The sequence below is a fragment of the Coenobita brevimanus genome, chromosome 96, assembly GCF_032717465.1.
Source record: "Coenobita brevimanus isolate Jiangsu-jjx chromosome 96, ASM3271746v2, whole genome shotgun sequence".
Classification (NCBI taxonomy): Eukaryota; Metazoa; Arthropoda; class Malacostraca; order Decapoda; family Coenobitidae; genus Coenobita; species Coenobita brevimanus.
In genome coordinates, this window is record NC_137049.1 from 3628356 (window position 1) to 3652806 (window position 24451).

The window sequence follows — 24451 nt, forward strand, 5'->3', positions numbered from 1 at the left end:
TATACTGTAGTTAATATAGTGGTTGATGGGAGACAAATGTAGCCTACCAGTAAAATCTAATTAAGGGACATCTTACCCTAATCATAATTAACAGAAGATGTATCCGAACTTTTTATTTTTAAAGTTATGTTGGGAATTAATTGAACCATCTGAAACTGATGAAGAGTTATACCTAACAGATTTTTAAACATCATTACAACAGCGGCAATTCAAAATGGTCAGTTTAGTTAGGAGAGAAGTGGGATTGTCTGTTAAGCTAGCCCTAATAAGATTAAGACGGCTTTAACACAGGCGTGGAATGCCAACATGGAACTCCAGTACAGCGTTCACTGATGAGGTATTACCAACATCTGTTGGACTGTAGTCAGTGGTGTACAGTTTTGTTCTGAAATCGTGAAGGTTTTCTTAACTATTCACATTACAAGACCTGAATGATTTTCCTTATAAGCTACAAATAGTAAAGGCTGTGCTTTACTAAAATATCAGTTTTCATCTCCACAGTCTATCATCGAGGCTGATCGTTCTTCTCCCTTAATATTTATTTTCCTCTCATCCTTGAATTATACCTTTGTTGTCGAGTCAGTCGATGACTACTTTTTCCATTCTTTATCATCGCTTCAAGATAAGTGCATTTATAATGGCTCTATAATTCCAATAGGCATATCTCTTTGTACATTATCTTTCTTTGTGCTATATCCTATATCATTTCTAATCTTGCATGAAGCAGTGGATGATTTATCAGTTTAAAAAATGTACGTTGTTTGATGGGTGTGGCAGGTGATTGTTGGTACAGGGAAAAACGAAGTGTGGACGATGAGGCTGAGTCACGAGGGAGACTTCCAGGCTGCCTGTGTGGTGCAGGGTCACAGCGTGGGGGAGGTGTGGGGACTAGCCACTCACCCTTTCAAGCCCATTGCTGTCACTGCCTCGGACGACTCCACTGTCAGGTCAGTGCCTGCCATTGCAAGGGAAGTGCAGCAGTGTCACACAGAGTAGAGAGAGTGTGTTGGGGAATTGCATACGACATTATTACCCACCTAAGATCTAATTAAAGTAAAATCGCCGAAACGTGTAATACTTGGGGTTCATTCCTGGAAAAACATGGCATCCAGTAATACAAAACAGCAGTCCTGAAAGGAAACTGTTACTACAAGTCGCATAAGACAGTGTGTGATAATCAGTGACGATGGTCGACTGAAGTGATAAAATGTGTCAAACAGATATGAATTTCCTGAAGCACGATAAGTAGAGACGGACTGCTAGACTCAAATCCTTCATCCATCTGTAATGGCCATTTACGAGGTCTCCATAGTTAAAGAGTGGGATGGGCCATTCATCATAAAGAAATTCTTTGACTGTCCCCTGCAAACATAAAGCTCAATTCTGTTTGAAGTTTAAGAAAATAATATCACCTAATGAAACACCTATTATTAACGTAAAAGAGATTAAAATTTCATATACAGTACGCTGTTATTCCCTGGGTTTGCTCAGGGCCTGGATTCAAGAACGAAATTACAATTAGTTGTCAGTCGTAACTATGACTTATTTTTACACTAAGTACAAGGAAAGGAGAGCGCAGAGTTTTCTCGCATCTCCCGTTCCTTCTACAAACACACAAATCTTAGTTACGAGAAGAAAAATATCGTAAGCTGCCAGTTTTCTGCAGGAAGAACAGGGTATGGAGATTGCAGATTTTTCCTGTATGTCTGGTTACTTCTACAAGAACTAGAAAAAGTTACGACACGGAATCGATCGCAAATAAATCTGAGACTCATATTCCTGGTGTGCAGACTTTGGGACGTGGAGGGCCGGGTGCCCCTAGCGACGTGTGTGGTGGAGAGTGAGGCTCGTGCTGCTGCCTTCGCCCCTGACGGCGAACATGTGGCGGTCGGTCTCACTGGCGGCACCTTCATCATTCTACAAGCAGAGTCAGTTAACAGGCTTTCCTCGTTAGTGCCATGCTGAACACTCATCATCCAACAAGCTTTCCTCGTTAGTGCCATGCTGTACACCTATAATCCAACATGCTTTCCTAGTTAGTGTCATGCTCCACACTCAGCATCCAATAGGCTTTACTCGTCTGTGTCGTGCTGAATGTTCACCTTTATCGTAGTCAGTTAACAGACTTTCCTCGTCAGTGTTATGCTGCACGCTCATCATCCTACAGATAGAGTCAGTCAACAGACTTTTCCTTGTTTTTTTCAATGCTTTTCGTTCACCTTTTTCGTTAATTTCACGCTCGTAATCAGGTTTACACCGTTTGTATAAGTGATACTCATGTCCAACAGTACGCTCTGTTGCATCTTGTCATGCACTTATCCTGAAGAGATGTAGCAAGGGATAACTAGGGTCTGTCTCATTTTCTCTTAATTAGAAGTGCTCTCTACCCAATTCTCTCATGTCTTCTCTGATCCTCACTGGATTGGGTGAATGCAATTTTTCATCTGTAGCTCTCCATATTGCATTCTACGACAACCCAAAAAGAGAAATGTCCAAGACTAGTTTAGAAATGATGTTTAGCATTTTTACGTTTCCTTACCTAGTTCATAGTGTGCATTTACTGTAGAGATAGCTGTTTTTCATCCACAACGATATAGACCCCACACATTCAGTCCAGCGAGGTATGTTCTACCTGTTCTCTCATTATCTACAGTATATACTGCACTTTCCTAGCTGACACATACAGTATATGCCTATTTCTCTGCGCTTTCTATTTACTTCTGTCCCGCTAAAAATAAAACTACATTAAAATATACATTTTGACCACTGACTTATTTTCAGTTTCTTCTGATTGTATTCTGCATTACTACATGTCACGAGGACGTATCCAGCAAGCAATTTTTCTTTATTTAAAAATTATTTTCAATGAATATGGCCAAAGATCAGGAAGTAGTTTCAATAATGATAGTACATAAAATGTATTTTCAATGGTCAGAGAGAAGTTAAATGACGAACAGAGACGTATTAATGACAAATTAATGCAGCCAGCTCGAACAATAGGAGTTCGGACTATGCGATACTGACATTAGCACCGTCCATCTCACTGACAGGATGCCAACCTGTTCATGTCTGCTGTTACAGGCACCTTAAGCAGGAGCAAAGAGTGTGGGACCGCAAGGAGGTGCGCCACGACCTCAAGTACTCACCCTGTGGCACCCTTCTGGCAGTCGCATCCAACGATAACTTTGTAAGTCTCATTCTTTGGTACGGTATGGACTCTCGTCTGTAACATCTCAAGAATTCGGATTCACCTTTTTTACTTAAAATGAAGAGCATCGTTTACTAACCGATCGGAATTAAGTTCCAATTCCCTAATTGGCTCAGCAAGGCTCCTTATTTTACTCTCTCGCTTTTCTTTTCTTTTTTTATTTCTGTCCTCTTCTCGTACGTTCTCCTTCTCGCCCACTACTAAATGCTTACTGTGCTCATTTTACCTTAATCTGGCTCAGATTTTCGCCCTTTTGCAGCTTGCTTCGCGTACGTCAATTGAGGAAAAAGACAGTATTACGGCACTACATCTTTTACATAGCATTTCCTCGTGATCAGTATCAGAATATTGTGCTGATCTGTTGCTACGACTCAGCATTCAAGATGGAGAGATGGTAGTTTTAGACCAAGTTAGAGTAAAAGGAGCATAGTTCCATTTTTTCTCTTATTCCATTCTTCATTTTTTTTATTCACTGCCTTCGCCCGATTGCGAGAGGTATCTGCCATTCCTTAACGAGAAAGCTAAATACGATTTTTCACTTGGGTTTTTCAAGATCTCATTCCGCCTCGTTGACATTTACATTATTGCGGTGTATTTTTCACTCTCCTTCGGAATTTTGTAGTTATGTACGACGCTTACTTTATCCATTTTTTCCTCTTGCATCACCTCCGCTCTTTTATTCCATCTCCCTGTTACAGTCAAACTCAGTCCAAGCCCTGCTGACGGCAAAAGAAATTACACTTTAAATCTCTGAACCTACCTTTGTCTTATCAGCGCCTTCCCTTACGTTTCTCTTCTTTCATCTCCCCTTTGCAACCAAGAGCTCTCTTTCCAAGCTCTGTTGACGGCAAAAGAGATTAGAATGTAAGTTATTGCAGCAGACCTCTAAACTGAATTGATAAGCTAACTTTTTAATGAGACAATAAGTTTCTTTAAATGCTTATTTTGCTTCATTATCTTTGTTACAGCAGACTATCAGTTTGTACGGTTATGCAGGGTGGCTTGTAAATAACTCACGTAGTAGCATTTTGTGTGTTCTGGGCACTACTCATTTGGCAAGTGTAGGCGTGGTTGTGGCATCTATTGTGGGGAATGACTACGTGAGGCAGCTTAGATACTGATGACACTAAGCCGTTCCAACAATACACGAGAAATCTCCCGGCGGAGTGCAAGTGGAATGTTGTATGTGGGTCACGCTGTACACTCCCTGATTTATGAGTTGTGTTATATTTTTCATATTGTACCATTAATAACCCAGCAATACTTTCGGTATGCACAGTTTTCTATCTATCTCTTGCCAAACGCCTCAATCCCGAAAGGGATGGCCACAAATAAATCGCCTCCATGGCTCCCTGTCCAACGCCATTTCACTGCCCTGCTCCCAGCTCACTCCCCCCCTCTCATACACTTCTCCATTCCATCCCTCCATCTTATCCTCTGCCTCCCCCTCATTCTACCCCCCCCCTCCACCTCACTCGCATACACTCTCCTCGTTAGTCTCTCTGTTAGTCTCTGCACAGTTTTCTTTTTCTCATTATTTTCAGTACATTTTATTGTGATACTATAGTTCTATCACTTTAACTTGGCTTAGATTCTCGTCCTATTTTAGTTTACATCACGAAACCGAGTGACAATGCGAAGGCTCAACATCCTTTTCACAGCACTTTTTCGTGACTAGCATCGTACTCTGGTGTTAATCTATTGTAACAACTCAGCACTGAAAATGGGGAGATGGCAGCTTTAGGCCAAGTTAGAGTAAAGACAGTATCTTCAAATTGGATAACATCCTGACACTACGGGCCGTATTCTATGTGACTTTTGAGTTTTCGTAACATTTCTTCCTCAGCGATTAATTCTGCACGTTACACCTCAATATCCTCCCTTTTGTTAGTCCAAACAATATTGGTACTGAAATCATACAAATACCATAAAAAGAAAATGTCGAGGTGTAACTAAGAAGGAACTACGAAGCTTACATTACCACCTACAAAACGGTCTATATACTACAGGTTGACGTATACAGTGTTGAGAAGAAGTACGAGCGAGTGTACGTGCTGGGTGGTGCATCTTCTTTCATCACCCACCTGGACTGGACCACAGACTCCTCACACCTGCAGCTCAATTCCGGGGCCAGCGAGAGGCTCATCTATCATGTCGCTAGTTAGTAGAAGTTGTTCATTTTCTTTTTTACGTCTGTGGCTTGTACACTGCCAGGGCTGTGTTGGTTGTCAGGCACTGTGTAAAGATTTAAACACCCAGTTAAAGTTATACCTTGCAGTCTGGATCACTTTTCACAACGGTTTTATCACCATTTGAGGTGGCCAGCATCTTGGACCCTCAGTTGCAATGTATCTATACAATACCCGAGGTTTTCAGTGGATAAATGAAGAACTGAAAACGAAAATGAAAATAGCACATAGGAAATCAGGTGATAGGATGGTTATGTGTATCAGCTCCCAGATGAGCCAGTGAAAGCGGGAAATAGTTGACTGTATGAGCAGTTGCCTTTGATGGGTCGTACAGTATACCATCTGCACATTAAGGAACGGTGATTAATAATACAAATAAAACGGACTAACGCATTCAGTACGAAAACATTTTTTTTTTCAACTAATTTTTTCTGTCTTCAGATGATTTTATTCACTTTGGGATATATATCTTAAATCAGAGGGGCTAAACAAAGTAAACATTCCCTTCACTCCTAGATTACCCTCGGAAGCTGAAGCAGGTCGTTGGCTGCAGCAGCAATATCAAACATCAGTCCATATTCATGAGTAGGTCCAACGCGCCCGATGTATTTTCAAAACAATATTCAGCCGAGACATTCAGATAACAACGAACATAAAGAATAATGACGTGGATTAGATTTTTGAATATATATATATATATATATATATATATATATATATATATATATATATATATATATATATATATATATATATATATATATATATTTATATATATATATATATATATATATATATATATATTTTATATATATATATATATATATATATATATATATATATATATATATATATATATATATATATTCTTAGTTACGAGAGGGAATTTCACCTGAGATGTTTTTTTTTTTTTTTTTTCTCCTGGAAAGATAAGGAAACGAGAGTGCACAAACTTCCCAAGTCCTTTGTTGTTCCTGCAGAGTAAAGTCTGATTTACTAGAGGGAGCTGATCGTAAATATATTAGAGAATCTTACCCCTGGCTGCTACGGAAGATCGTTTACGAGCCGTATTTTTGGTAATTAAAGGGGCTCCCTAGCATCTCTTCCTGATTGGTTTATTTCTTATTTCATCCGTCCATCCATCTTCCAGTCCTTTATTGCCTCACCTAGAACGTTAGATCCCAGGGCTAGGCTACTCTGTCCTGACACTTAAGGCAAGGGTGACCAGCCTCACCTGCCCCCGAGTGGCATTATGTGTGCTGTAAACCCCAACCACCCATCGGATACAGGTTCCATCCAGTTGGAGCTCCTTAACCAGTCATCTGTTGCAGGGATGGATCCAGGGAGGGGGATGGGGGGGATGCATCCCCCCCCCACCGGCCATGCATCATTGAATAAAGAGGCAATTTCAACATTGAAATATCAGTATGTCGCGTCAAGTCTTTGGTTGAATCAGCGAATCAGACCCCCCCACCGAAAATTCCTGGATCCACCCCTGATCTGTTGCAAAGACGCCTCAGATAATGCCATGCGATGAAGACACTGAACCTCCGTAGGCACAGTGTGATCCAGCAACAGAATACATACACCAAACTTTTCATGGATTAAATTATTACCACTACTTCACCAAAGATTCCCATTCTCTTATTTTCGTCTACTGGCACTTGATTTCGTTACGTTCATGAGATGCTTCTAATCCAACGTGGTTTTCCACAGTACTTCCCCTAATATTATCGGTGTTAATATTTTCTAATCAACATCGAAAAATTTATTCAACTAGGGGACCCGACTCCACTCAGATTTTTATATCCAGTATATATAATAAGTTCGTCCCATTCTTCCTGTCTGCGTCGCCACAGCGGAGAAAATAGTTGACGAGAGTGACATAGAGGGGCTGGAGTGGGCTACATGGACGGGCGTGCTGGGCGAGGCGGTGGCGGGCATCTGGCACAAATACGCCGATGTGTCAGACGTCAACACCTGCGACGCCAGTTTCACTCACGGGGTTGTGGTCACAGGGGACGACTACGGTCTGGTCAAGCTCTTCAGATTCCCCTGCCCCAAGAGAGGTTAGAGAACGTGAAGTTTCTCCGGAACATACATGTATATTTGATATATATATATATATATATATATATATATAAATATATTTATATATATATATATATATATATATATATATATATAGTGTGTGTGTGTGTGTGTGTGTGTGTGTGTGTGTGTGTGTGTGTGTGTGTTTGTGTGTGTGGGTGTGTAATCCACCTTCTCAACATGACTGAATTTGAGGTAGCCTATGTCAGTACAGGTATTTCAGTAGCGAATGAGGTACATAAAGGCGAATGAGCAGATGGGGCTGGGATGATAATGATGATAAACGACGGTGCGGTCGGACGGAGGAAGTATACCCTGTGAACATGAGTACTGTACGTCAGCAGACAGTCAAGACAAGCACTTTATGATATTTACAAATGATTATAGATGAATGGGTTGAGTAAGGAGGAATGTGTAGGTATGATAGGTAATGCTGGATGTTGTGGTATGTCAGAGAAGTATATACGATGGAGGTGAGACCTGTGAACACGCCTATAGGATGGAAGTCAATGATGGCGGAATAAAATATAGGAGGGAGTTGGACTGGCTAAGGTGGTAATTGAGGGTGTAGGGTAGGGGCGTGAATACCTCATGAATGTAAGTGCTGTATAAGGGTCGGTGTTGGCGGTTGGAAAGGGTAAGTCGCAGATATCTCTAATGTCGATAATGGGAGTTTATGAAGGGTCGGCTGGGAGAAAATAATTGACTAGGATAGACTGAGTTGGTGCTGGGTTGTGAGACAGGGTGTGAGTAATACACTTTGAGAAAAATACAATGTGGGATGGACGATGTTTAATTTAACGTTTTCTCCAACAAGAAATATAGTCTACCTCCTGTCTCTCAACACCTTGTTCATACACGCGATTTCTTAATCTTCACAAGAGTATCTTGTCAACAGGATCCAAATCTCGGAGCTTCGTAGGGCACAGCGCTCACGTTACCAACGTGCGGTGGCTGAGTGACGGTCAGACTGTTGTGTCAGTGGGAGGCGCGGACCACGCCGTCTTCGTCTGGAGGTTCCGCAACGTCCGTCCAGACACGCCTCCACGCGAGAGAGGTCAGTGGAGCTGATTAGGCTGAGCCATATGAAAGAAAAATTACATGTTATATTTGTCTCGGCTGTCAACAGTGATTTAGCCAGATTTACGAAGACTCGCACGAAGGGAAGGTTAGATTGACTCTGGTTACAAAGAGTTTGTTTGGCAGATAATTAAGATAGGATATTTAGAAAGGCCTGAGTTCATCTCATGAATATCCTAATGTGTAACATATGTTGTAATGAATGTCTCACACTTAATGTACCTTGCATGAAATAAGATGCACTTCTCTTCGCTGTGGGCTACAACAATATACTATTTTTCCATCTCTAATTATACACCTAATGATTAGATAAATAAAATGCAAACTATGACTGTCAGAAGCTTGAGGGGTTCCAGTAGGGTAACCTTAGGCCTCACAGTGCAGGTGTCGCCGGCAGTGGAGGGTGAATCAGACGATGATGTGCTGGACACTGAAGACGAGCTGGAGGGAATACCGGAGCTGACCATAGACCTGGACGGGTCCCTACAACCCACCAAGACCAAAAAGAGGTGACATTGCCATAATTCAGTTGTATCATAATACAGTAATCGCTAATATCATTAATTATAGGTGTTGTACACATGAATGCAGCTAATCTCATAAAGAAACTCACACGATGCAGTTTTTTTAAACCTGCGGAGTTCTGCTGGTTGGTATGAAGGTCAATCTCTTGATGGAAGGAGATTCTGATAAAGTATATCTTGAAGTAATGAAGGAACTCGAATACGGAAATATATACTGTCATGACTAAAATATAATATTCATTTAATATTTCTAGAATATTATAAACGAAAATAAAGGCAATTATGCTGCTAGTGTGCTTAACCTAGACAGTGATGAATGCAGAGGTTAGGCATTTGTGAACTGTTCTACAGATATTAACATTCAGTTTGTAGAATATCAACGGTAGGGTCTTAATCAATATAAAAAATATATTTATTATTCGATACTTAACAGTATACTACACACACACACACACACACACACACACACACACACACACACACACACACATATATATATATATATATATATATATATATATTTATATATATATATATATATATATATAAGATATTTGAGTTCTATTTTGTTCACTTTTTGCAGAAAAAGACTACTTTTGTAAGCTTTTAGACTTTGATTCTTTCAATGGCAGAGAAAAGGCTCTTGAATGTATTGTTCTTTCTGATTCATGACTATCTCTTTTGACAATATACTTTTTGCGACGGATTTTCGCTTTTTTTTTTTTTTTTTTTAACTAGTTCTAGAACTTTCGACCCGTATTTTAGCACTTTCCCCATTGCTCACCCTGTCCCGAGTTGGACTCAAGTATTCCTGGCTTTGGAGATAATGTATGACAAGTTGGTGATTGATTTTATGGCAGTTGTTTCACAACTATGGGGTGCAATGAAAAATCTTTTCTGAACAAGCAAGGCATGAATGTGAGCGAGAAGAGAGAAGGGTAAATGTTCTAAGGGAGAAGAAGTCTTACTTTTGGGGTACGTGCTATGTCCTTGGCTATACAGTTTGTTCATCAATGGGTTGGTGGGAGAGGCAGGTTAAATGTTGTGGGCAGAGGGACAACTTAAAACATGCAAGGAAGGGGTTAGACTGGGAAGCAAACTAGATGACACAATTTTGTTTCTGATTTAGGGGGTAAAACAAGAAAGAGAATGTGGATGAGACAAAGACAATAAAAGTTAATATGAGATAAGGAGACGGCACAACGATATGACAGCAGCCTGATGCGAGGATATGTTAGAGGGGATATTTTGGAATATATGGGAACAGACATAGCAATAGATGGAACTCAGGTACCTGATGCAATCCATAAGGTGCACTGAGGAGCGAGTGGAAGGGCTTAAGTGTCAGTTTGAGCGAAGATTCATGTATATTAGGTACAATGATGCCGACATTGTTATACATATGTTAGCCTAATTATGCTGGGCATCGAAAAAAAGGTGACAGATGAGATGGTGTGGCAGAATGAGAATAAGAGAGGTGTGGATGTAGAACAAGGATAATGGAAAGTAGCTAGCAGGGTCTCATAGCACTCTTATGTTTGTGTCTACTCTCGTATTATAAGCCAGCAAATGTCAGACGATTATATTCACCTGAGTGAGTCGTAGAAGCCTGATACTATTAATACTTTTAGCAGTCTTTTAGTTACTTCTGCCATAGCATTTTCTTCCTGCTAAACAGGACGATTTTATACAGCTGAGAGTCAAATGAACCTGGAAGTGTTAACAAGATCTACTCAGACTAAATATTAACGAGGTCACTTTCAATAGGAGAGAAAAGAAGGGTGGAGGAGGGAGTGGCAAAGGTGTGATAGAGGTGGAGGTGGCTGATGACTCTACCTTCGCCCGCCGTCGCGCCGCCAAGACCAGCGCTTCCCGCCATCCAGATACCCCGCCACACCACACCCTCCTCATGACTCATGTCTTCGGGTGCGTCCCTCTTAACACTTATACTCAGAACAACTCTAGTGCGTCACTCTTAACCCTCTTATACTCAGGACAACTCTAGTATTCCTCTTCAGCTAACGCCAGATGATCGTGTTAACTTAAAAGATAGTCATAGGAGCCTGAGACAGCCAGTACTGTTACAATTAATCTTCTCATAGGCAAGACAACACTGTACTGTTTTTACGCTCTTTTGGCCTAAAACTGTCATCTCGTCATATTGAAATCTGAACTGAAACAACAAATTAAAACTAGTGTGCTATGGCAAGGATGCAGAGTTGTTCTATTTTCTTTTTCATGCTAACGATCTATGGTAATAGAAGCTGCAAAAGACAGAAATTCTGGGCAAAGTTACAGCAGAAAGGGTATAGTATTGTATATCGGCTAAGGCTCGATTTTATTTAGGTATGGGTGGGTCAAGGAACTTGGGTGTTAATACCATTACCAAAAACGCCTTTATGGTCGAGATATTCTATTCATCTTATCTAGGCCTTAATTTTCATCGTTTTCCAGCTTATTTCATGTAGGTGAGATGGCAGAAATAGACAGTACTAAGGCTGAACATCCTTTCCATAGCACTTCTTCATGATTACTCTCATAGTTTAGTGTTAATCTGTTGTTACACCCCAGTTCTCAAGATGGGGATGTGACAATTTCAGGGCAGATTAGAGACCCGTTAAAGCCAGACGACTTTAATCAGCCGAGATTGTCACATCCTTATTGTGGCACGATGTGAGGCGGTGTTTTAGTTACTGCTCTGGAATCTATGCAGTCGTGTTGTGTGATAAACAGTGATGTCGACGGAGGCATGACTAATCCCCTGTTCCCAGAAATTGTGCTATAAAGAAGATCAATTGCATGTGGATCATTTATGTTGTCTTTGCCAGCTGTGTGTGTGTGTGTGTGTGTGTGTGTGTGTGTGAGAGAGAGAGAGAGAGAGAGAGAGAGAGAGAGAGAGAGAGAGAGAGATTGGCTTTACTTTCAGAACAGTCTATAGATGACTGATGTGATAATGTGCCCATATGTTTTGTTGTTTCACGTGTTGGTGTAGAAGTCAGTCAATTTTGCTGACTCGTTAGCGTTCAGAGCATCACTTCTTATTTGGTTGCATGTGCAGTGCTCATGATAGATTTAAAAAAATCAGAAATCGACGGAAATGAGGTATACCATACTTTTATGTGAACGCTGCACAAGTACTGATATTCCAAAGAACAAATATATCTGTAGGAACATTGTTTTAAAAATATCGGGTACATGCAAGCACATTACAAGGAACAACAATGAAAAACGAACTGGAAGAAGCACTGAAGCATCACACACGCACACGCAACGCACACACATCCAGACTTCTTTTAATTTAGCTTACAGTGAAGGGAAACTGAAGGCAACAGCGGATAATTGCCTATCTCCGACAGGACAAAATCAAGTTTATTTTACTGAGATATGGTGCGTTTGTGCAGAGTACGGTCGGAAGAGAGTGTGAACAACGTGCACCTGCTGATGGATGGCAGCGTAGTGTACCCTGTGGCAGCAGTGGGAGTGGTGCTGGACCCCGTCACTCGCCGGCAACGCCACTACCTCCACCACACCGACGATATTCTCTGCCTCACTGTTGACCCAGCCGCTAAGATTGTCGCGTCGGGACAGGTGACCACTTTACCGTAATATGGAATGCACCGGGTATTATCTCTGACAGTTTTAAAGATACAGTTCTGGTCTATTTGCGAATTCTCATCCCTTTCATAATCATTCTCTTTTACAATAAACATTACTTTATAGACATCTGGTGGTCTAGTGGTAGGATACACTGGCTAGAGTGGGAGAATCTTCTTGTCTGTAGGGATTACGACTAATATCCTAGAAATAACCAGAGATTATCTGATCACGTAATATTACAACAGCGTTCTACTTTAATAGTTATGGAGACTAGTAGCCTAGACTCGGGCCTGTAAGTCTCAAAAGGTCCTATGTGACTGATTGTTATCGATTTTTTACTCACAAATTAAAATTGTCAATGTCCTCAATCAAGGCAGGGCGTGACACGACGATTCACGTGTGGGAAGGAGAGACGGTACGCATCCTGTCGCTTCTTCAGGGAGGCCACTCGAGAGGTGTAGCTGGCGTGGCTTTCAGTGGTGATGGCCAGCGACTGACCTCTATTGGTCTGGACGATCATCACACCATCGTGGTCTGGAACTGGCTCAAGGGGTACAAGATCGCCACGGCCAGGTATGGAGACAAAGGGGTTGGGTGGAGGGCAAATGTGGGTAAGTGCAGTTCAGAGAAACACGGTCAACTGTGCAATAATTAGTTATTGTTTCTTCTTGCTTAGAGATGTCGATAAATTTATTCGTGCTGGAGGAATGAAGGATGTACGAAAAAAGACCAGACCTGCATTACCGATGTAAATCGACACAATGAGAAATTCTTAGAAAGGAGGAGTGAAATGTGACTAAAGGCTACCTTCTCTCGACTCCAGTACTCACATTACCTTTGTAAAGTTTCAGTGAAATGATGGTGTTCACGCTGTTAAAGAAAAAACACTTGCCTCGCACCTAGAAAAGTAAAATACCAGTGTACTGTGACAGGACTAGAGATTGTACTACTCGCCTTTTTCATCTCACAGAACTGTAAGGGGGAAGGCGTCTGTCTAGGGCTATTGCAGTGGAACAGTATGGCGCTCTTGCAAGGGTGCCTAGTAGATGAACAGATACAGTGCTGAGAGTGATGACAGTGGCCTGTTAATTTTTTTTACTTTCAGTATCCGTGATTAACTGCCAACTAGCTCGTATCTTAAAGTTCGGTCAATATGTTATTGTTGTGTCTGTTGACAGTTACACCAGTATCGCCCATCATAATCAAGATGTTTTGAGAAATGCACTGGCTCTGAAACTCTGTAACATTGGAACTTATCTGTTATCAAAGAAGGGATCTTTGTCAACTATGCTCCACTTTTATACCGTTGCTCGGAGTGCTTAGTAACTGTGGTGATAACCAGTTTGGAACAGCAGAAAGGAAACCTTCCCTACTGATCACCATCACTTAGATCACTGGTTTCATCCTCCACAGAGGTCATAGTGATCGAGTATTTGGTGTGACCATGAGCCCTTGGAACGCCAGTCAGGTGGTGACCTTCGGCGTGAAGCATATAAAGTTCTGGACTCAAGCAGGCGGGGGACTGACCTATCGTCAGGTGCTGTTAGGAAACAAGTTCAGACAGGTGAGGATCCTCTTGCCGGTAGCAGGATAAAAGTACAAACAGCACCAACACGCATCCACCTGCGTAAATTTTCTCAGTTGAAATTTTGGTAATGAACTTGTTTTCCCCATCTGATAGATTAACAAAATGAATGTAGTGGCCATTGAAATTTATGATAATATTTTCTACATTCATGGCCAAGATTATTATGAAACTTTATTAAGTCATTGACAAAAAAAGAGTAGATCTGTCTTCGAACAGTAATAATCTGTAAATTAAAGAACTATTTTGCCTTTTTTTTTTTTTTTAATGTGTCCGACTCTGGGCATAGGCTTCACAGCCTGCTATCAAGGCCCAGCAGTCTTCCTACATACCATACACCTCTACAATACACGTTTTTTTTTTTTTTTTTTTCAACGAATCACTTTACATCATCTTTTCCTGCACTCACCCTGGCTGTGTTGCCCATGGTTCCTGCCAGAGCACGGTGCTGTGTGGGCGTGCCGGAGGCGTGGGTGGGGGTGAGGGCACAACAGGAGGCGAGTGGTGGTTGTTTGGGGTGTCAACGGGGCACGTGCTGGTGGTGCGGGACGCAAAGGTAGAGCGCAGCGTCAGGGCACACAAATACCCCGTCTACTCCATCCACGTCACACCTCACGTACAGTACATAGCTTCTGTTGCATCTGAATACCGGTAATCCTACAGTGTGCGAATGAGCCTACTGAATATTCTTACTGACAATTTGAGTATGTGAGTGAATCATTTTGAATACACGAATATTATGGATATTGGATAAATATCTAAGGTGTTTTGATGGATTTTGTGGATAACGTATGTATCTTATGAATCCTGGAGGAATTTTGGGCGGTATGTGGATGGATGCCGTGAATGGTTAGTGAGGCATTCTTATTAAATTTATTTTCTGTTAAGACTATATATTCACTGGTACCCATAGATGATATTCACGTTCACAGAAAGAGTATAAAATACTCGTTAATGCCTGTCAATGCACTTCCTTTCACCCTACCCCATAACCACGGCTCTTTTTACCCCACCAACAGAGCGTCTGGACTGGTGGGCAGGACGGGTTGGTGTGCCGGTGGGATCGTGATGTTAAGAAGTGTCTCAAGACTTACCCCGTCACTGACCGCTTCCTTGACAATCTCTCCGCCGTTGCTCTCACTTCCTCTCAGCCAGGTATCAGAGGCCTCTCCACTGCACCTGTTGCCATGGTCAACGGTTTGCCTTCAGAAGTTAATGGCCCTAATGTGAACGGCCACGTTGATGAAGAAAATGTATCATCGGCTACTGGCAACGATGGTAAGCCTGCCTCAGCTGCAAACGATCAGAACCACTCATCTACTCCACTTACGCCAGACCCTGACAAAATGCCGGCTGGAGATCCAGACAAGAAAGATGCTGCCGAGGATGAAACACCTGCCACCACTGCTGAGAATGAAAGTTCCAGTCCGATTCCAGACGGTCCTCTTCTGGTGGCCACACAGCACGCAGAACTTCTCCTGATGGATCAACACGGCATATTCACTGTCCTGGTCCAGGTCAGTAATGTTATTACTTTCAGAAGAGCCAGAGGAAGAAGAGGCCTTGAAGAAAGAACAAAGGCCACACGATAAGAAATCCTCCCTAAAGCAAAAGTTAGTGTTTAAAATACAAGTTGCTAAACTGTAATACTTATTGTGGTATAGAGGAATAAAAAACATCTCTTAGGTTATGATTCAGCTAAGCACAGTTACCTAGACAATAAACAGTGGTGTCATCATGACCTAGACCAAAATTTTCATTATTGGGTGAGACCCATAACAAGAGAAATAAAATAAGTACCACTAGAAGTTGTCAACAGTTTCCCTTTGTGAATGAAGGAAACACTATTTTTCGTATGACAGACGGGGGATACTCAACAAAAACAACAACAACTACAAAAACTCGTTATCCAGACCTTCAGATTTCTTTCTCCAAGGTAAAGGTGAGGGCAGGCGCCCTGAGGCACTTGACCGCGGTAGTCATCTCCGTAAAATAAACCTTCTAGCCTGTGGCGGGTTATACTGTCGTGTGATATAAAACACTGCATTATCCAGATTATTCTATCTACCTCTCCAAGGTGTTACCCTGGGTACTCAGTTTAACAATCGACCCCCAGAGAATGGAAAGACACCAGAGTCGAGTGACACCAGCTCCTCACACCAGCATTCGAACTATGGCAGTCTCGGACCTGCAGCTTCTAAGCTGGTAATGCTAATCACTCAGGCTAGCGCCAGGGTCAGATCGTTCATACTAAATATGCCACATATTAATATGTTCTTCTCAGACCACATGTGGTATTGAACCATTCTGTTGACTGTCACGTTAATTCATCCATTTCTATCATAAATCAGTTGTTTCTTTACTTATTCTGAATCAAAACTTCATACGCAGAGCCATACAAGACATCTTTCCCTTCCATGCCTTTCCCTACCTCCAAGATTACATTCCCTAGTTATATACATACTCTAACTCAGTGTGTTGTCTCCTTCCCCCCCCCCACAGACATCCAATTATCCATCTATCTGTACTATATCAATCTGTCTAACTATCTGTATATAATTCTTACACAGATCACAGTCTCTTCTTGATGTACGCCTTTATATCGTCCCTTCCTCCTTAGGGCCACAGTAAGGGCGAGGTGTGGGGTTTGGACACACATCCACGGCTGCTGGAGGCGGTGACGGTGGGCGGGGACAACACCCTGAGGCGGTGGGCGCTGGACAGTGGCAGGGCACTGGGGTCTGCAAACCTTCGCAAGGCAGCACATTGTCTACACTTACACTCTTCAGCACCTCTCCTGGCCATTGGCTTTCTCGACGGTCGGTGAATATATGGATTTCTCAATGTTTCTTTCTTACTTTTCCCAGTTTGTATCCTCTTAACTGCCTCCAGTTTGTGTCCTCTTAACTGCTACACAGTAAATTAGGACCAGGCTGAATGTCCTGTAAATGTGTAAATGGGCAGTGTTCTTTTATTACTAATCAACTGATTTACTCCCATACACTGTTCACTTGACGACGCACTCTTATAAATATGAATACAAAACTGGAACATGTTGAGCGCACACAGAGAGCGCAAACCCCCACCAACGCCTATACCAGACAACTCAGATCACCACCAAAATTAAGTCAACTCTTCATTGGCCCATGACCGACATATCCACAAAATTTTATTAATATCCGTCGATAATTTTCTTTTTAAGATATCTTGTGGAGAAATGAATAAAAAATAGATCTGAACCGGGGCTCAGACTTAAATCACCAACAAAATTTAATCATGTCTTCCTCAGCTAATGACCCAAATATCCATAACATTTCATTGGAACCCTTCTGTAAGTTTTGAGATATCTTGTGGCAAAAACAAGGAAAGAAACACAAAGAGGGAGTGAATATGTAACTTCCTCTAATTTTGTTATTGGAGGTGTATTTAATGGCTGATGATTCGGATGCCAATGGCTCTTGCTCTGCATTAACTAAGGCAATGGCAAAGGTCATGGCAGAGACCGATATGCCTAACTCAAGCCATGTCTTATCCCTTCGTGTCATCCTCAGGCAGCGTCGGGCTGTATCTGTACCCCAGCCTAGAGAAGCACGGAGGAGCGCACCACCGCTTCTCGGAGATCACAGACGTCCGTTTTTCCCCGAGTGGTCGCCTTCTGGCCGTGGGGTCGCAGGAGGGCGTGGTGGATCTGTACGTGGTGGACACGGATGGCGACAGTGTGAGCAAGGAGGGGTCGGGACTGCGGCGTGTGGGAGTGTGTCGTGGGGCTTCAGCTAGGGTCACACATCTCTCCTGGCATGCAGACTCACGGCTCCTGCAGATAAATACAGGTCTGTTACACGCCAGATGAGGTAGACAAACATAAGAATTTACACAAGAAATGATGGGTAGCAAGACTAAAGCAGAGTGTCTAGATAATTCAATGGACGATATTATATCAAGGTGGACGGTAAAGGGAAGCAAAATACCCATAAACATATTCTAATCCATATGAAATATATCTGTAAAATTTTTATGATTCAGTGACAAGACTCTCATTTCAAAATCAGTTAGCGATGTCGTAGTTTGACAGACACAGAACCGGTGAGTGACCAAAGCAATTAATATTTGCTTCTAATATTCGCACTCCTCCAAAAACTGAAAAAGGCATAAAAGTACGTAAGAATGAAGATATGAAATAGGTTTTAATTCTCTCATGGTAGGGATAATTATGACAGGTTGCATGTAACATCGGAGGGTTCATCTTAGAATGAGAATGGGAGACAGTGATAATACTAGTATAAGATCATTATAGCTTTCATTGTCGTGTCAGCTCTACCAATCAATTCCAACAATGCCAAACGCTATTGTCCAGCCTGGTCTAAGTCATAAGAGCCTGAAAGTGATGATACACAAATCAGGAAGGAAACTAAAAAGATCAACTTAAAAATTATATGATACAGATTCACTGAGAGACCCATAATATAAAAGTATTCATAGTTAGATGATCCCGTAAAGATGCAAGAGAATTGTAAGCGAATGCTGGAGACATTGAAGATTATATAATATAATACCATTCAAAGAGCACGAACACTCATGTAAACGTATCAGAATGTTTCTACAGTGTGTGTGTGTGTGTGTGTGTGTGTGTGTGTGTGTGTGTGTGTGTGTGTGTGTGGATACACGGACATAACTAGATGGTGATAAGTAGATATGTGTACAGTTAGACAGATAGATAGATAGATAGAGGATATAGATATACACCAGAAATTGCTTCTATAATTTTTTAAAAGCCTGGAATATTACTTCATTTTATACGGGTAAATAGTTACGGTAATTAGGCTGCTGTATCAAATACTTTAAATTTTTTATGGTTTACTTTGTCTCCTTGATCCTGTCTTGCTGCTGACACATCACTACTACCACTAGCTGCGGGCGAGGAGCTTTTTTATGAGGCTCCCCACGGCACACGACAACTTCTACCAGAGTCTGCCCGGATGGACTTGAACTGGGCGGCCCCGCTCACCTGCCCACTGGACGTGACGACAGAGGGCATCTGGGGTTCCGGTGATGACCTTTCCGACATCAATGCCGTCGCCACCGCCGCCAAGCTGCCTCTGGTGGCAGCTGCCTGTGATGATAACGGTTTGCTGAGGCTCTACAGATACCCTTCACAGGTCAGTGAATATACAGTGGTTTGGGAATACTATCAGTCACGTATTTGTTTGTCTAAATATACAGTACGATACTGTATGTACACATGACAACAACTTTACTGAGGTATCACTTTCCTGCTAGTCGTTTACACATGGCAACAACTTTACTCAGGTATCACTTTCCTGCTAGTCTTTTACACATGGCAACAACTTTACTCAGGTATCACTTTCCTGCTAGTCTTTTACACATGGCAACAACTTTACTCAGGTATCACTTTCCTGCTAGTCGTTTATTGCCATGTCTTGTGGTCAGAAGAACCGGAAATGAACTTCCCAATTAATATCTAAATATTAATTTTGTTCTCGATATTAAACTGCCAATGACGCTATATTAGTGAGGTGCAGCCACAGTAGGCAGGTTCATTGTTTGGATTACACTAGTGAGGTAACTTTATCACTACCATGACTCGCCTGAGAATGTCATACAAGTCTGACACAGTGCCTACCTCTGGAGGGGACACTTCCTCCTTATTGTAATGATTGTCAGGTCCATTTGACTATAAGGTGTTATTGATTGAGTGACCCAGTCCTGGGGATGCTCGCCGTCCATATCTTCTAAGGATCAGGGCAAGAGATCGGCGTTGTCTTCTCCCCTCAGTAGCCTACTTGGTGAAGAGACGTGTATGATGGAAAGAGCCAATTTCTTCTTTACTGAAAAAACTTCCTTAATGAGCTGCAGTTTAAATGTGTGGTTTTATAGTAAGTGTCTGATTTCTGTGTTTGATGTTCATTTGGTGGGGTTTCTGTGTTTACCTTCAATTCATTCTTGCCGTACAGCGGCAATGACCTTAAGGGTAACGATGCCAGAAGTTGCCCAAATTAATCAAGAGCCACATTCCCTTGAACAAAAATGTACACCATATTCTAAATCATCCCTAGAACATCCTATGACAAATCTACCCGGATTGTTCGCTTTAGTTCCCTGCTGTGGGGAGAAGCCTTGATATAAGTTGCACCAGCTGAATGGAAAGAGTAATAATCACACCCCTGTACAATAGAAGAGGTGTTCCTATTGACTGCACAACTGTCGGAGAATACAGTGTTAACTGCTGTAGGCAAAGATTACGAAGAAGCATAGACAACAAAGTACGACAGAATATATGACTGAGTGAACAATAACAAGGCTTCCTGCATGGTGGGAGTTGTGTGTTTCACCATTCTGAAGTGATGCAAATGGTAGAGAAAGCATGTGGGAGGGAATATAAGGCATTTAAACAGCTGGGAAAAAAAAAAAAAAAAGCATACGCCAGACTGTACAGGAGGAACAGACATTAAAAGTGATGGAGAACCTTTAGTATATTTGGTTGGGTAAAAAGTTCATGTGAGTGGCTAGAAAGAGTGTGTCAGTGAAATAAACATGTGTGATGCCTCTATGGTTGTTTAGTGTTTACACGAATGACGCTACTGAAGCGACCAAGACAAGAGTGATGGAGAAAAAGTTAATACAAGGACAAGTAAGTAATGGAGTTGTCGGGCTTTAAGATCCGTGACAAGAGATAGAAATGTGAGTGTGGGAGCAATGAGAATTCTACTTAATACAGTACTACTTCTAATTTCGATGTATGGAACTCAATATTTTTCCTAACCTGAGACGATTAGTTGAAACTGAGAGTAAAAGGAAGTAATTTACCGTGGAACTGCATGTGGAGTGACTTAGCAAGATGAAAGGAAGAGTGAACATTGCCAAGAGGAAAACGAAACAGTGATGAATATAGTAAGGTATATTTATAGAGTGAAGTACCTTGAGATGGCTGGGCAAAGATGAGCAAATAATTAGGGAGGGACTGAATAATAGGGCTGGTGAGAGTTCGGTTGCTGTTAGAGGGAGCTCGCTAATCAAGAGCCGTTCCAGATCAGAGAGAAACACCTGGAGATTCGAGGACTCCTCCACCAAGATTAGGCTCAGGAAATAGAAGTGCGATAGTTAATTTATATTTGTTTTGAGGCTCAAATTTCAAGAGGTATGTATTGAGAGGGAAAAGGGAAATTTTGCTGCAGTCGACACTACATAATATTATGTATGGTTGGTAGAGAGCACGAATGAAACTTTATTTTTATAATGCTGGATTCAATTGCTGCTGCAGATTTAGTGAGGTCAGTTGTATTATTACCACTGTCACGGAGAATGACCACAACCTCACGTTTCAGGGCAGTCCTAAGAAGCACCGGCAGTACCGCGGGCACAGCTCCCATGTAACTAACGTGCGCTGGACCTACGACGACTCGCTGCTGGTGACTTCAGGCGGTGCTGACATGTCCGTGGTGGTGTGGCAGGTCAGGGGACGTGGCCAGTCGGTTGATGCAAATGGAGAGGCAGGTGGGGAAGAGAGTCAGGAGGGAGGCAGTGTGGGGACACAGGAAGAGGATCAACAAGACACTGAACCTGATGATCTACCTGTTGAAGGTACAGACAAACAGAACTCATCATGTCCTTGGTGATGCAATTATCTTAGGCAAAAAGCTAAATATTACCATATCACAACAGAAATGTCTGAATTAGGGAATTGTTTGCTCTGGACAGAGGAATCGTACTGAGTCAGCTATGAATAGAATATCACATTGTTCTAATTTCTGATAATGTGGAAAATGAAGGACGTGTGTTAGTAGTCAGTGTGTTCAGTCTCTAACAGGAAGAGCGCAAAAGGTCCGTACTCATGAGTGAACACGTTATCATTTCCACTCAAAAATAAATACGAATACATAGTGCTTCAAAACTCGCCAAATTTTAACCATCAGGTTATTTTTTGCTCCCTTCGGTGAAGTGATAAATAATGCTAAATTTTCCTACAGTGACACATTAGGAGTCGATTATACTGAAAGCAAAGAGATGATTATCAACACTGGAAGGACTTTAGATATGCTATACCCTATAGCATATCAGTAGGGTATAAGATCGAAACAATTCTGTGCTTCGTCCATTGTGTTCTATTTACTACATTTTCATCCGACACTTAATCTGTTCTGGTGCTTGTTTTTGTGCAAAAAAATAGAACCTGAGAACCTGTCACTTCCAGAGAGCAGAAAATAATTAGAGAATGCAACACCTGTGTCAATCAAATTGGTCTCGATGCCAAACATTAGACTTAGCCCCGCATCATCACCTTCGGACAATTACTCACATACTTGCATGACTTCATTCATTCGTGATCCTTACCCCTACCATCGAGTTTGATCCAAATCAGATCGGAAAGTTAATTTTTCCCTGTGACCTTGAACTTTGAATGATTGTTTAAAAATTCGAATCCCTTTATCCTCGTCATACGTTAAACTCACCCTCAAAGTTTGGTTTAAATCGGATAAAAACTGTTGAAGCTGACCTTGCCATGATACCATGAATTTTAACCTATTGTTCTAAAAAACAATAGGTCAGTTCCTTGGGTAATCCTTAACCTATCCACGAAGTTTGATCGAATTCAGATCAAAGCTATTTTAGATATTTTGTTCACACAAAGACAAGCAGGTTGAACTTTGACCTTGCCCAGCAAAACTGGGTGTAAAAAGATGCACATAAGATTCTAAATATTATGTGTATTCGATTAAGGTGATGGGGATGTCTGGGGTCCGCTGGCTGTAGGTAACGATCCACAGTGAGTTTGGAACAGCATCAGGCAGGCCACTGACTGATTAGGGACTCCGATAATTGCATGAGAATATTGGCAACTAGCTCACTTGAGTACTGTACATATTAGTGGAATTAAGGTACAATAAGTAGAGGTAATCCAAATTAATATTGTTATTATGTCTTGACGGACGTGAACACTGAAGTATATGGTATTAATCTCCTCAGTCACAGGACACCTTTTCATTTTGCCCCATCTAACATCTCTTTGCTATACTGAACATTGGAATTCCTCTTCGTAGCGAGGAACAAACAGCACGGATAAGATAAAAATGACGTCCTTGTAGTATGCGCTTCTAGCTATCAAGTATGGATGATGGAGTTTGTTAGGTCCTTGTACTGGGTCAACAATGAATTGTACCAAACTACTCCCTTTAAACATATGAGTAGCCTCTCGAAAGTGTCATCCAGGGTCTGTCATCTTTGTGAGACGTTGAAAACCCACTCTTCTCACCAAAAACTGGATTCCAGCAAGTTTATATTTTCTTAAAACTATTATTATAATATTCATGCCCTGATATTTCGTATATTCATATCATTCTTTCACTCACTGGCATACATGTTTTGGCTGATGTGATTCAACTTGTGTTTTAAAAATATTGGCTTACTAAGGAAACAAAATGGTATTGTAATGATTAAATCTTGAACATACAAACTTATACATTCTTTGGATACATTACTCACTGCTTTGGGCGTTGTAGTTTATTTCTGTCAGATATATACAAGGCTGACTGCTAGCATCCTCAGGTAAGATAACCTATCCAGTGTTACCAGCATGGAATATCTTTGTGCATCCATAGCAATAATAATGTGTAAATAGTTGTGTTCATTGTTGTCGGCATATCAGCTAGCAATAATAAGGCCTGTCATTAGAATTTTTTTTTAAATGCTACGAAGACAATTTACACATACGAGAAATGGTATTTTACTGCATATATTACGATTGTCTACAGTAAGGAATCAATGTGATATTAAAAAAGATATATAGCTATATGATGTGTACTGCGATGATTAATTTCCTTTGATATGGGATGCGGTTGTAGCCTACAATATTTTTTTACATATTCGGAACGAAAAAAGATGAAGTAAAAAACTATATTGAGATTTTTTTCAAAGTGATTGGCTTGTCTACATATTTGAGGACCCCTGTTTTTTCACTGGCAATGATAAAGCTTAGTAATGTCTCATAAGAGATATATTCGAAATTTTCTGAAACGGCTTGGGATAATTCAATTACCTGTACCTTAATCACTAAATTCTCTATCTAAGACTGTAGACTCACGAATATCGCGTTAAGTATTAAAAAAAATGGGCCTCAAAACACTCTTATAGTTAGGGCAGCTCAATTGTATGACTCCAGTAA

The 24451-nt window shown here is 41.3% G+C and overlaps 1 protein-coding gene across 1 annotated transcript in view; it reads left to right on the forward strand.

The window, feature by feature from the left end:
• The window catches only part of LOC145413417 (echinoderm microtubule-associated protein-like 6), a 44492-nt gene that overhangs the window by 6516 nt on the left and 13525 nt on the right, over positions 1-24451 (forward strand). The window contains exons 8-25 of the mRNA XM_080283102.1: positions 778-947; positions 1791-1928; positions 3082-3187; positions 5218-5368; positions 7257-7466; positions 8387-8545; positions 8948-9077; positions 10860-11018; positions 12494-12680; positions 13063-13262; positions 14103-14253; positions 14714-14890; positions 15294-15471; positions 15712-15791; positions 16895-17093; positions 17826-18104; positions 19183-19430; positions 21618-21873. Coding sequence (XP_080139228.1) covers positions 778-947; positions 1791-1928; positions 3082-3187; positions 5218-5368; positions 7257-7466; positions 8387-8545; positions 8948-9077; positions 10860-11018; positions 12494-12680; positions 13063-13262; positions 14103-14253; positions 14714-14890; positions 15294-15471; positions 15712-15791; positions 16895-17093; positions 17826-18104; positions 19183-19430; positions 21618-21873 — 3178 coding nt within the window. The remainder of the gene's footprint in view (positions 1-777; positions 948-1790; positions 1929-3081; positions 3188-5217; positions 5369-7256; positions 7467-8386; positions 8546-8947; positions 9078-10859; positions 11019-12493; positions 12681-13062; positions 13263-14102; positions 14254-14713; positions 14891-15293; positions 15472-15711; positions 15792-16894; positions 17094-17825; positions 18105-19182; positions 19431-21617; positions 21874-24451) is intronic.